Raw genomic sequence first — 15,840 nt, 5'->3', positions numbered from 1 at the left:
GAACAGTGAGCAGATTATATGTGACAACTTTGAAAGAGAGAGCAGCTATTAAATAATATGAATGAAGAACAGTAGACAGGATATGAGGAAGAACTGACAAAAGAATCAATGAGAAAGCATGAATAAAGAGCAATTTCTTAACCCTTACTGTGTGAGAACTGTGTGAAAACTGAGTATGCACAGTGCTCTGTGTGTGCACTTGAAATATGGGAAATGAATTAACACATTTTTGATAGCAGATTACTTTCTGGAATTCCCCACATTTCATACGTAGTACACATGCTTAACCAATTCTAACAGATTTATTCAGTATCTGCATGTTAGTGCACAAAAATTTAATCTGTGAGGATTAATTTGAGAAAAGTCCAAACAAGAAGGCAATTTCAGAGATGATTTAGTTCTCCTCTGACACAGCAATAGCATGATTTACTTTTATTTATTAATAACCTCAATCTATTGTTTAGTTCATCATCATACAAATATTCAATATAATAAATCAATGTTATATATAAATTAATGCATCTAAATAAAAGTAAGAAAATATATGAAATACGGAGCATCTACAGGCTCTGCCGAAGACATAGTCTTTTGGAAAACAGATTGCTACAGAAAATCTATGCTAAATGGAAAAGTGTTAACTAAGATATTACTGTATGCTAATTTTTGTGACATTGCCCTGATAAACGGTGATCAAACTCTTGCTCACACTTGAAAAGTTTTCAATACCAGCTTTCAATTCCATAGTTTTGAAATATTACATGTGGTTCCTGATGCAATTATTCTATGATAATCAGGATGATCAAATACAGGAAGTCTCCTTAAACTATTTTTTAGAGCAGTTCCTATTATAGGGTAATGGCCTGATTTCAAATAATCAAATTTACAGTATATACTGCTTGGTAGACATATATATCTTTTCCATTCTATATATATATATATAAACATCAAACTGTAACCTATTATTATTATATTTAGTATAATGATAAAGCTGTTGTTTGTGATATTTCACTCAGTGATAATGTCATTATCACTGTTCTCAGTTATTTATCACATTGTTTTCCTTATAATTATTATTTTCAATTTTTTATCATAGTGTTGTTTAGCCCCAGGTCAGGTCTGATCAAGCAGACTTACAGTCAAAAGTCATCTAGTCATAATCCCTTGGTCAATTTCAGATATACTGTATCTAGGACTACATAGTACATCTATTACTTTTTAACGACAGTGGGGTGTGGTTTAAGAGATATTTGACTACTCTTTCTAATAGATCAAGTGACGACATAAAGAGTCCCTATGTAACTTGTAGTCAGTGTTGTTATTGCTTACCCTCATATTGAGACCTATGAAAAAAAAACCCATCCCAACTAGGATCATCCCACACTTCTTTAGGAATAACTAAGACCACCATTATCAAATCTGACTTCTTTTCCCCTTTAAGCTAGTAAGGTGTATTTTGAAGGAGGTTTGACTGCTGTTTCTAGCCTAACAGGTTGAGCAACCATGTAAAGGCTCCCTCATAGTGTTGTTGTTTCCTGTTAGTTATTAAGAGTGTTATTGTCTTCACAAGCATCATATTTATAGCTGCAGTTATCTTCTTTATCATTGACATATCTATTGTCATGATAATCTCAATCATTCAAAGCATTATCAAAATATTTTTGTGCCTTGACTTAGTAATTTCCTGTTTGAATTGAGTTACACTTAAATAGAGCTCTTGTGTTGATCTTAAATTTAGTCTCTATATTGGCCAACCAAATAGATTGAATACTAATGGATGGGCTGAGTGGTGTCTAATATGCTGGGTTGAAAGATATTGATTGTGAAGTAATTTATGTATTAAGCTCTCCCTAAAAAAAAGAACATATCCCAAAATGAAATTCAGTCAGGTGCATCATGAAGAGTAAGTTACATGACAAAGATGACCAATATAAAATATACATACATATATACACATACAGACACACACACATATATATATATATATACACACAAATATATAGATATATGATGCGCATATGTATATATGCACACATATATACGATGTGTGTGTGTATAGATACATATATATATATATATATATATATGTATGTATGTATATGGCCTGCTTGCTTAGCCAGCGGGGTGGTATCATTTGAAGGCTAAAACAATGCGAAGCGCATTGTGACCACCGATGTGTAGCAACATCTGATAGCCTGGTTGGTCACGGTGACGTCACAGTGATATATATGTGTATATATATATATATATATATATATATATATATATATATATATATATATATTTATAGATAAATATATATATATATTTGTTATTGGTGAAGACCGGTTTATAGGGTTACCCTGGATTTCTTTTTAATGACAGTAGGGTGTGTCTTTTAATGACATAAGATACTCCATAAAGGGTACCTTTATGAAATATCTCCAGACCTCAAGACCTGTTGGTCTATGGCCTCTTTAAAATATGGAGGAAAACAATCTTTTCCGCTAGCTGGCCTGAGTTTTTCATGGTGTTTACATGGTCTCCACCAAATAGCTGACCAGCTGACCATTTCTACATATGGAACAATTCAACCACAAAAGAAAAATCATTTCCTTCTCCCTATTTTAGAGAGGCCATAGGCCAACATATGAATATATCGTCAGAAGTTCATATGTCTGAAAAAGAAGCGTGTTAAATGTTATGGTTAATCATAGAGTGACCACTGGTTCTGCACCTACAAAGCACTTAGCTGTATATGTTACAAGTTGCCTATACAGTTAAGTGCTTTCTAGGTGTGAAACAAATGGTCACTATATATGAATATATATATTTCAAAAAAAGAAAAAGAATGATTTCACCGATAGTTCTAATCAGTTTGATTTATCATTTAAAAAATTTTTTAGTAATCTAAATTTTACACTTTAGTTGTGTATCTAGTTTTTCCTTTGTTAACTTGGGTGGAAAATTTCAATATATAAATAATGTATGAGAATATAAGTATGTATATATATATTCATATATATATATATATGTGTGTGTGTGTGTGTGTGTGTGTGTGTGTGTGTGTGTGTGTGTGTGTGTGTGTGTGTGGTGTGTGTGTGTTTGTATGTGTGTATATGTATGTATGTATGTATGTATGTATGTGTATGTATATATATATATATATATATATATATATATATATATATGACCTTTTAGTGTGTACAGTTTGTGACAAATCATGCCTTTCTTTTGCTGGACTCATGGAAAACGAATCTTCACCAATGTCAGTGCACACCTTTCAATGCAACGTATGCCAGAAGGTCTGCAAATCTAATGATGGCCTCAAAAGACATTTTAAGATCCACAAAGATCAGAACTTAACTTCAGCTCTTGGTGGTCCAAATCGGATATGCAATTTATGTGGATATCTTTTCAAAATATTGTCTGGTTTAAAAAGCCATGTTAGATGCCATGATGGTCCTAAGGTGTAGGTACAGGAGGTGGTCAAACTCTGCAAAAGGAGTATACAACTACCATATATATACATGTGTGTGTGTGTGTGTGTGTACATGTACAAGTGGACATGTGAAAGAAAGTGACACTCAATACAGTTAATAGGAGCTTGGCATGTCAGACATTTGGAGATCTCAAAACCTGACAACCTAAGATCATTCAACAAGCCCACGAAACTAAGTTGCATGGAGCTAAATCAAACTGTTGCTAAATAATATATATATATATATATATATATGTAAATCAATAATGTAGCAGGTGATAAATATGTTACATCTTGCAGCAAGCGGTAAAGACATTTAGACAACAAGATGAATTGGGAAGGAACTGCTACTGATTTACGAGACATTTTAGCATGGAATTCTAAACTGTTTAGCTTGGTTGAAATGTTATGTGTATGCAATAATTGATAGGCATATTTTGGAAGCATAAAATATTGATTTGACTATAGAAATATAGAAATCCCCGGATGTAGTAAAGGCAGGGCATCAGCATGGCCACAGCCTCTGGCTGAAACCCATAATATATATATAAAACATACACATACATAGATATACATACACATATATACGTGTGTGTGTGTGTGTGTGTGTGTGTGTATGTATGTATGTATGTATGTATGTATGTATGTATGTATGTATGTATGTATGTATGTATGTATGTATGTATGTATGTATGTATGTATGTATGTATGTATGTATATATATATATATCATCATCATCATCATCGTTTAACGTCCGCTTTCCGCGCTAGCACGGGTTGGACGGTTCGACCGGGGTCTGGGAAGCCAGCGGCTGCTCCAGGCTCCAGTCTGATCTGGCAGAGTTTCTACGGCTGGATGCCCTTCCTAACGCCAACCACTCCGTGAGTGTAGTGGGTGCTTTTTACGTGCCACCTGCACAGGTGCCAGGGGGGGTCTGGCATCGGTCACGATTGGTTGGAGCTTTTAACGTGCCAGCGGCACGGAAGCCAGCCAAGGCGGAGCTGGCAACGTTCGGATGGTCTTTTTATGTGCCACTGGCACAGGAGCCAGTCGGGGCAGCGCTAGCATCGGCCACGTTCGGATGGTGCTTTTTATGTGCCATCGGTACAGAAGACAGTTGGGGCGGCACTGGCATCGACCACGTTCGGATAGTGCTTTTTATGTGCCACCGGCACACAGGAGCCAGTCGGGGCGGTGCTGGCATCAGCCACGTTCGGATGGTGCTTTTTATGTGCCACCGGCACAGAAGCCAGTTGGGGCGGCGCTGGCATCGGCCACGTTTGGATAGTGCTTTTTATGTGCCACCGGCACAGGCATCACAACTACTATTTCCATTGATATATATTTCGACGTTCATGTTCATGTACTTGACTCAACAGGTCTCCTCAAGCACAGCGGGACGTTCTGGGATCCGGGGTACTTTGAATGGGCACACATATATATTCATATATACGTACATATATATATATATATATATATATATATATATATATATAAAACATTATTGGTGAATTGAAGAAATGGAGCTGAACGCAGATTGAACAGGAATCGTTTTATTTCATTCTACACGTGTTTCGAAAGGCACAAATTACCAAAATCCGATTGAATAATGGGACCATATTGTGTCTTTCTCTTCAGGAAGAAAAAAGGAAATCCGTTGGAAAAACAAAAACAGAACAGAGGCGGAGCAAAAAACAAATCGAACTGCTGTGATTTTTGCTACTAAGGTATCGGTTAAACTGTTGATTAATCTACTACAAGATTATTCATCTTTCTATTTCACATAATATATATATATATATATATATATGTGTGTGTGTGTGTGTGTGTATGTATATAAGATCTAAGTGTTTATCACAGGAAGGACAGATCTTCTGGTTGTAAGGGCTGTGGGGATTAAAACAGGGTCGATATATTGACATGTCTGATAACATTATGATGTAATCAACTTGACTAATCCTGGTCATGACTAACTGCATCCCTCTGCCAGGCTATGTTGAGCCACTGTGGTAGAGTAGTCTCATAAAACCAGTATGATCTCAAGCTCAGATTCATAGCCTCTACATGAAATTGGTTGGTGGCAGGAACATGCTGAGGTCTTTGTCCTGCAATGGACTGAACAAAGGCAATCCAATGATGGTTTTAAACCTGTCAAACACTATGGTAAAGAAAGAAGAATTTTATGGGTGTAAACTCTATTTAGTCTTCTCTTCAGCAAAGAGGAGAGGGTATTTTAAAAAACTTCACAAATATCTTTTTAAGGGGTAGTTAGGGTATCTCTACATGGTTGCTTTGCCTGCTAAATGTAGCAGCCAAATTCTTCTCAACACATACTCTGGTGTCCTATAAAAAAAAGGGCATATTGATAATGTGGTCCTGTTTCAATGATCCTGAAAGATGGCTGCAATGCCTTTGATTATACGTTTGTTCTGTAGGACTGACCTGAGCTTCACCAACAATAGAACATTACAATTCAAAGAATCAGCAAAACAAAACAAAAATCTAATTTGGGAACTGGTAAAAAGTAAATGCATTTCAGCTATGTCAGAAGAAACAGTGATTAGATTTGTTCAAGGAATAATTCTTGAAGCAATAGCAAATAATACATATGAAATTAAAACCAAACTTGCTAAACCTTTTCTATGTCTAGCTGTATAAGACGTTTTGGAAAACAATTATAAACAAATATACTGTAAATATCTTATGATTGTATGCTGTAGCAGAAACCAAAGAAAGTCAACTGATATCTAATTAAATGATCCATATTCAAAACAAAGATGAGGAGAGAATGAATACTGGAGCACAAGGAATAATTGAATACTTCTAAGAAAGGAAAAAAAAAACCCAGCAAATTATATTAACAGATGACCAGTAATATACAAGAAATGGAATAACATACCTTTTTTGTTCTAGATAAAAGTATATATCTATAGAACATATAAAGCAGTACCAATTTAATCACTATGATGAAGATGTATAAAAATAATGAACTAATTACTATGACCATTAATCAAGATTTATACATTACTTGATATTGTTCCAAACTTTAGATATGATTTAAAAAAAACAAAAACTCTCTAGAAAGTTATCAACAGAAATCTTACAAAAATATTTCAAATAGCTTGATGGTAAAGTAAAGTATTTTATCGTCAGAAATTATAACATGTATATTTTCAAAGAGAATTCTAGTTTCATAAATTACAAATGTTAACAAATCCAATTGTGTATGCAGAATTAATGTTTAAAAAAACGAAACAAACCCTAATAATTTAACTTTATTATTCCTGTGAACCAGAAGTCCTTTAGCCACAATATGTATTAATATTTTATAAAACATTCTTTAAATATACATTAAACTCTCTAGATTTTCTTTTCAAAAATAGCATTCACTGTCTTTGAAAAGTCAACTGAAACAAATTATGAAATGGAAATTACCAATTCCTTCAAATAACCAATCAAATTAAACTAAAAATGTTATGAATTATTTTTTTTAAAGATTTACATCGTACTATGCAAAGATGCTTTATAACATTAAAAGACAGAATATGTAAGGTCAAAATATGTGAAATACAGAAGGAAAAAAGACAAAAAAGATATCAGTATTTATATGACTCCTAAATGTATATAACTAAATTTTTATTATAAGACAACTGTTAGAAAACAAGAAACTTAAAGCCATATTACTCAATATTATAGGTTCAAGTTCAAAGATGATGGAAACTATTGTTTGTGGCCTGATGCTACAATAATATTTTGGAACAATGTTCCAAAGATCTACAAAAAATATATATTAATGTATAAGATAGTAATTCTCTTAGTTTGATCTGAGCAAAACGTCTAGAACAAAAGAGACATCTCAGACATGGTACGTTATAGAGTTGTAATCCATAATAATTAATAAATATATGTTTGTAAATTCCATATATTTCCAGACTTTAGAAAAACAGGAGGGAAAATGAAATAAACTAAGAGAGGGAGAGAGAGAGAGAGGAGAGAGAGAGAGAGAGAGAGAGAGAGAGAGAGAAAGAAAGAAAGAGAGTGAGAGAAAACCCATCTGCTTTAAAATATTTTCCACTGTACAATGTAAATGTCTGACTTATATGAAGATAGTTTTCTAATTTCAGTATAATAATTCTAATGTGTAGATATCATACACACAGAAGTAGATTAAGACAATATTTGATCATTTTGATTAACAGGGTTTGCGTGATATAAGTGATTAAATATACATGTAAAAATTTTGTTTACATACCAAGGAGAAAATATAGTAATATTAATAGATTTTACTCTATGTTTGTTGGAATGTACATCCGAATATCTCCTTTACTTGTTTCAGTCATTTGACTGCGGCCATGCTGGAGCACCGCCTTTAATCGAGCAACTTAACCCCAGAACTTATTCTTTTGTAAGCCCAGTACTTATTCTATCGGTCTCTTTTGCCGAACCGCTAAGTAACGGGGACATAAACACACCAGCATCGGTTGTCAAGCAATGCTAGGGGGACAAACACACACACGCATATATATATACACATATATACAACGGGCTTCTTTCGGTTTCCATCTACCAAATCCACTCACAAGGCTTTGGTTGGCACGAGGCTATAGTAGAAGACACTTGCCCAAGGTGCCATGCAATGGGACTGGACCCGGAACCATGTGGTTAGTAAACAAGCTACATACCACACAGCCACTCCTGCGCCTATGTATATGCTGTGTATGCTTCAATATATTATAATAGCTGAATATGTGCATGAGAGATGACATATACACCTAGTAAGGGATATGACACAAGAGATTTAAATAAACAGGATCACACCTGTCTGTCTACCTATCTATATATCTATTTCTTTTATTTTTACTTGTGTCAGTCATTAGACCGTGGCCATGCTGGGGTATTGCCTTGAAGAACTTTTAGTCAACCATATCAACTCCAGTACTTTTTTTTAAAGCCTGCTACTTATTCTATTGGTCTCTTTGCCAAACCATTAAGTTACAGGAATGTAAACACAACAAGCACTACTGTCAAGCAGTAGTGTGTATATATATATATATATATAATATATATATATATATATATATATATATATATATTATATATATATATATATATATATATATATAATATATATATATATATATACATACACACACACATGTATACAACAAGCTTCTTTCAGCTTCCATCTGCTAAATTCACTCACAAAGTTTTGGTCAGCCTGAGGCTATAGAAAAAGACACTTGCCCAAGGTGCTACGCAGCAGGACTGAACCTGGAATCATAAGATTGGGAAGCAAATAGATAAAAAACCCCACAAAAAACACGTGAACTTAACTGAATGAAAGACTCATTACAAAAGTAGAGTCTGATATTATTTAACTGATTTCAAAGTTTCAGCAGGGATATGGCTTATCCAAACAATTTGAACATGCAAGGTGATTTTGGCATCATCTGACATTATCATTCTCTGGACATCATTATTGCAATCATGGAAGATTGGCCCACATATTAGCATGCTTTTCCCCTCCCGTTAGTTATTCAAGCAGCCACTTAACCAAATATCTACCAATTATTCTGTTTGACTATTTGGTGAGAAATTGTAAAACAGATTACGTATGTCTGTGTGTATATATGTTGTACATCTATACCTGAATATCTATCTAGCTATCTATATACACATACACATATAATTACTTATACCTATGTAAGTAAAATGTGGTATACTAAATGCATTCAGTAATGCATAAATTAAAAGATAATTAATATAACTTGTACTACACTAGGACATTAAAAAGATAAAGATACTAACATTATATATTGATAAAAAACAAAAAAAGAGGTGGGTTCTCAGCTAATGATTGAGGGAGAGGAGACATGAGATACTTACAAAGATGCACCCAGGCTGGATATGCTGGACTTGCGCCTAAATACAGATTAATGTAATGAAGCAATGATTGAATGTATAAATGAATGGAAAAAAGCATGAAAATTGAGAAGAAATGAAATAGCAACAATGAGAACAAAAAAAAATGTACAATTTGAATTTAGAAAGAATGATTAATGAAGTAAATAGAGTTAGTGTGTTACAACTTATGGGCTTTTAATGGAAAGTAAGTTGGCTGTTAGGGATGGCAGTAGTGAGCTTAAGCATGAAGTGTATTAATATTTATTGTGGGTTATTAATATTTATTAAAATTAGAAGGTTAACTAGTATTTATTGAAATGTTGATATTTAATCCATAACAGTAATACATATAGTTGCATCTTGCCAATATTTTGCCAATATATTTTCTAATATATATGTCAGAGCTTCGCCTCAGGATGATTTACAATAATGTCAATAATGTATAAGAAGATTCACATATGTATGTGTATGTATGTAGTATAAATAATTTATGTAATTCATAAACAAATAGATTTACATTGATTAAATGAACAAATAAATGAATAGATAAAAAAACATATATTAGGAGTCACATTCATTATTTAAAACAAACTGAAATGTTATAGCTCTAATTGAAGAAACCATCTTTGTCTGATTGTGGCAATTATTGGATACTGGCTCTCAAGTCAAGCATACAAAACAATTGAAAAACTGTTCATAAATGTGTGATTTTATACAGCATCTGTTCAAGAGAATAGTGATTCGTTACAGCGGTACAAATACAAAATATAAAGCATGTGCCAAAGTGCAGGCAATACCTGTATGATTTATAATGAAGAATGCTCATAGTGTAGGGGGAAAATGAAGACAGACTTTTTAAAAGAAATAATACATTTTGGGATACAGACACACAGAGGTTTAAATATATCAGAGAAACAGGGGATAACAGATACAAAGTAATATATGAACAATGTTGTGAACATTAAAGGTAGGAAAACAAAAATAAACAGAAAATTTCCAAAGTCAGAGCAGATACTTTCTAACAGACACAATTTTGAACCAATCATGCAAAATGCAACAAATTGAGATCTAACTAAACTAACACTTGATCCTCTGGGATTCATCCATGAATCCAAGGACAATGTATGAAGAGTTCTTTTTCTTTTGAAATCTAGTTTACTTTGTCTTGCTTCCACAATTTAGATTAGATTGATAATGATACTGGAATGAACCAATAACTGACATTAAGCCTGGGAGTTTATGAATTTTGGAGGTGGTTAATGTTTTCTTTCAACAGTGATGGATATTGAAAAAAAAAAAAATACCCACAAAGAGACAGACAGACACACACACACACACACACACAAGGTAGAAATTAAAATGGTATTCAATATGAGACCAAACAACAATAGAATGAACAACAGTATTGATCAAGTAGCATTATATAAATGTATGCGTGTGTATATTTTTGTATTTATGTACAGAATATGCTAGAAAATGTTTATACGCACTTCAGGGAAAGAAAAACATGTAGAAATATTTTAATACTAAATCTATTCACACATCATGGGATTAATACAGCCTCTTTGAATATTAAAAAAAAAGTTTCTAAATTTTAATGAAAAAATTTTTCATTTTAAAAATATTGTTATTTTTACTGCTGGTAAGGTGTGATATCGAGAAAGTTAGGTTGGACTCGATCAATTGTTGATGTATGAAATAGCCAATGGGCATTATTTTAAGATTAAAAAAGCTAGAAACTTTCTTATGATTTCTTGATGCTATTGTGAGCAACTGTGACAAGGTGGTAGAGGTATGGTTGTTGTTTAAGGAATGTAAGACCATTTTAAAGTGGTATTTCAAATTTGAGAAAGATGTTGATATTCAACAACAATGGAGGCATGAGTTTGGAACAGAACCTCTAACACACCTGTTACTTTCATAGATTTGTGGTCAGTTTGAAACACATGACACTGTGTAAGATGTGCAAAAGGGAAAAATCTCTCAGACTTCGGAGAGTAGTAAGTGCTGCTCCTTTGGTTATGGGGGTGGAATATTTCAAACATTTGCCAAAGAAGTCTACAATACTATGTGCACATGAGACTGGAACAAGCAGTACAAGCATATGGTGCTTTCTTAAAAGAGCTAAGTGGGAAGCTTACACCTCAAGATTATTACATGCAATTAACAACGATGAACTTGATCAAAGAATCAAGTTTTGTGAGTGATTTCAACACATGGTAGGTGAGGAAAAAGATTTTGTGAGGACAGTTGTGTGATCTGATGATGCATAATTTAAGCTAAATGGAACAGTGATCTGATATATTTGTGTTTACTGAGCACCAGAAAATCCTCGTTTGTATGTGGACAAAGCAGTCATTGTATAGAGTGTCATCAAGTTTAATGGGACCATTTTGCTTTGAAGGTACTGTCACTGGTCAAGTGTACCTAGACATGCTAAGCATGTCCATTCACATCTTATGGAAATGATGAACTTATCTTTCATGATGGTGTACTTCTAGACTACTACCAAGATATGTGAATTAACCTGGATGAAAATTTGCAAGGACACTGGATGGGACAAAGAAGTATGGTTGAGTTCTCCACATGTTCTCCTGACTTAACACCTGTAGACTTTTACTTATGAGTCACACTAAAGGATGTCGTATATCACAGAAAACTGGCTACACTGATTGCTCTCCAGGAGAAAATTGAAACAAAATTTGTAGTAATCTCTCTGGACACTTTGGTTAACATTGCCTAAGCAGCAGTTCACCATGCTAATAAGTGTCTAAAAGCTAATGGCCACCACTTTGAGCACCTCTTGTAATTGTAGAGGTTTAAGGCAATTTATATTAATCATGTAATGTCTGAAAAAATTCAGTATTAAAATGTTTCTACATTTCTCCTTTTCTCGAAGAAGGTATACACTTTTTGGTGGACTCAGTACATCTAGGTACACACACAAACACACACAGACATGAATACCAAGATTAATTAATGTTTCACTTCTTTCACAATTTTATAATCAGGGAAAGGTAAAATAGTATTTTGCAGATAAGCTATTTTAATCATTGAAAAAAATACCTGCTTATTTAAAACTGAATAGACCTACAATACATTTACTTACAAAAAGAAAAGACGTCTTTTCAACAAAATTATATGTATTTCAGTCAAAGATAAATTTTCTTTCATTTATACAGTAATCCCTTGAATATCACAGGTGTTATGTTCCAAAACCACCCCGTGATAGTTGAAAATCTGCCAAATAGAAACAGTACTGTACTGTGTATCGTTTTTATTGTTTTTCTAATTTGTATATAATTATTTTATTATAAATGCAAGTTTCATTTTCTATACAGTATGTACAATTCTTTGTTTGCTCATCTATGGTACACTACATATTTTCTTTTAATATATTTTAATTAATGTGTTATACAGTGCAGTACTGTACTGTATTTTGATTTATTAATTTATAGGCGTGAAAATGCTTATTTTACCACAGAAATAAAATCTAAAAAAGATAAATATCTATTGGCCAGAAAATCCATGATGTACTGAGGGTGTGATAGGTGAACTGCGATATAGCAGGCGGTTACTGTACAACAAGTAAAAATATGAAACAGAAAATAAATATTGCATTACTGATCATCTTTGATTTTAATCCATAAGAAGCAATGTATATTTTAGCAACATCCTCGGCTTCTTCCTTTGTATAAATTTGAAGTCTTTTTCTAGATAACCTGAGATTGTGGTGAATAACACTGTTACATACAACCACCTAAATACTTAATATTTTCTCCACATTTACAATAATTTTAATGTGTGCTCATGCTAGTTAAGACATGTTACACTTGCTTGAATTTCACCTGGCAACTTCTTTTGAGTTAAATTGATTCCTTATTGTTATTCAACTAGACAGAGCAATGTATAATTTCCCAACAACACTTTTCTTTTCTCTCCTTCTACTTGTTTTATAATCTGCATTTTGGTAATTAATGATGGTTCTTTATGCTTACTTAATATGATAATATAAGAATTTTGAATGAATTTAAAAAGAAAATCACTGTATTTTAAGAAATTAAAAAATTACCACATATATGGTACAATGTAGCAGCAGAGTCACACACTCCAAAATATAAAAGAAAACCAGGTGTGACTGGTTTTGTAATAAATAAGAACTGAGATCATAATAAAACTTTTAGTTTCTGAATAACTTTTAGAGCATAGATAAATTCTTTTATTGCCATTACAACCATAGCAGGTAGGTTAAAGCAAAACTTAGGACTATTTTGACTTTGTTCCTTTAATGTACAAATATGTTTCTAAAATTATTTTAAACTTACAAGATGCAAGACAATCTAAGATGAGGGCGCTATCTGAATTAGGGACTAATCTGTAGGATAGATATTGATTAACCTCTCTTCTAAGTAAACTTTTAATTATAAGTTGATAGCATAAAAAAATTTTTTTCCATATAATCTCATACTGGGTAATTCATTGTTGGAGTATCAAAATAAAAAAAAATAAAAAAAAAGCTAGAGCATTTCAATCCAGGAAGGCCCTGTGTAATTTTAAACATCAAAATGGGAGGGTTACATAACCAACAATGCTGTCTATGAAAAACCAACAGCCAAAGCATAGAATCCACCACCATGAAACCTGGGCTATAGAAGAGGTGGTGGTGGTCAGGATGTAGTTAGAATGAAGAGAGATTTCCTCGTCAAATTCTTTCTAGCGATTTAATCACCAGTAAAAGATCTCTATGATGTCTTCTTTGCCATTAAAAAGACCAGCTGAGGTCAACCCCCAAAATGGCTAAAATTTAGACAAAATTGTGAGAAACTAAGGCCAGATCTATTCCAACTCTATCACTACTGAAGCCGACCTTTTCTGACAAAAGGAAGTTGAAGAAAAATACAAAGAATACAAGATGCAACAACAATCATACCTACAGCCAGTATTTTGTTGCTATCTTTGTTCCTGCTTGTCTCGTCTGAGAATATCAACATGGAGGAACCACTGAATCAGGAGAAAACCAAGATTTTCAGATGTGAGAAACAGCAGACGAGTTTCACATTATACTGAATAAGATTCATCAATCAGTATGTTAGCGGCTTGTAAATAAATACACTAATCAATATTCCTTATGCATTTAAGAAGAATTGAAGGGAAAAATCTAGAAGAGCTATCCCAGGTGTTGTAGTCATAATGGATTACACAAACTGACAATAGACAATTTCCATATTGTTGATCTTTTAGAATTTATTAAATTTAATATAAATTATTCATAGAATGAGTGTCAGACTTACAATTCTGTTCCTTTAGTTCTATTGTAAATAAATGTATTTTAAGTCAACATCTTCTACATAGGAATGAATTCCTCCTAATTGTTATAAAAACAATGAAATTTTACATTGCTGCTTATTAAATTTTGGTTTCTATATTTGTTAATATATTAGGTGTGGCTGTGTGGTAAGAAGTTTGATTCTCAATCAGATTCCATCTCATTATGTGGCACCTTAGTTAGTCTTCTGCTACAGCCCTGAGATGACCAAAGCCTTGAGTGAATTAAATAGACAGAAACTGAACTGTGTGGTGGGAAGCAAGCTTCTTACCACACAGCCACTGCAACACCTACTTTACTATCAAGCTTGAAAGGAAGACAGGCAAAGTTGAACCTGTCAGGATTTGAACTCAGAGCACAGCACGTCAGAATTACTACCACAACAGATTCAATCAAATGCTCTAATAAATCTGCCAACTTACTGCTTAATATAATATTCTTTTCTACTCTTGGCACAAGGGCCAACATTTTTTTTTTGGGGGGGAAGTTGATTGTATTGACCCCAGTATGCAACTGGTACTTAATTTATCAACCCCTGAAAGGATGAAAGGCAAAGTCGACCTTGGTGGAATTTGAACTCAGAACATAAAGACAGACTATATACCGCTAAGCATTTCACCCGGCATGCTAACATTTTTGCCAGCTCACCGCCTTTCACGCATGGTATATTGTCAAAGGTCTTAGTAACGTTCCAATAATATTTCCATGGATTGGAAATATTACTGGAACTCATTTTTTGGGGATAGTGAGTAGTAACTTCATTCCATTCTCTTGGATTTCCTTGATGTCTTGAAATCTTGTTCCTTTCAAGTGGGATTTGATTTTTGCCTTGGTTTCAAGGTCATTAGTCACAGACCCATGACTCATCACCCATTATGACTATTTTCAATAAGTTTTTGTCTTTCTTGATACAATCAATGAGATCCTGCACTGCTGAAACCCAATAATTTTTTTTTAGATGATTATGCTCTACACACTTTACTACCAAGCAAGAGCAAGAATGTTATAACTCAGTGTGCATGCATGACAGAGTTCAAGGTCAATCTGTGCCAAGCAGCTTCATTCTGCATACTTTAGCTCCATTACCATAATAACAATCCCGATATTTTTTTGATCAGACCTCATAAATCTTGAATTTAACAATTTCGTTTG

The 15,840-nt window shown here is 33.3% G+C and overlaps 1 protein-coding gene across 8 annotated transcripts in view; it reads right to left on the bottom strand.

The window, feature by feature from the left end:
* LOC115209821 (anion exchange protein 2-like) overlaps positions 1 to 15,840 on the bottom strand; it is a 721,610-nt gene that overhangs the window by 66,939 nt on the left and 638,831 nt on the right. For 3 of the 8 annotated variants that reach the window (XM_036505450.1, XM_036505461.1, XM_036505458.1), the window contains one exon: positions 9,345 to 9,380. The exons of the other annotated variants lie outside the window; for them this stretch is intronic. In XM_036505450.1, coding sequence (XP_036361343.1) covers positions 9,345 to 9,380 — 36 coding nt within the window. The remainder of the gene's footprint in view (positions 1 to 9,344; positions 9,381 to 15,840) is intronic. 8 annotated transcript variants of the gene reach the window in all.

This window comes from Octopus sinensis, linkage group LG1 (genome assembly GCF_006345805.1).
Source record: "Octopus sinensis linkage group LG1, ASM634580v1, whole genome shotgun sequence".
NCBI classification, from domain to species: Eukaryota; Metazoa; Mollusca; class Cephalopoda; order Octopoda; family Octopodidae; genus Octopus; species Octopus sinensis.
This window is presented reverse-complemented; position numbering and strand designations above follow the sequence as displayed.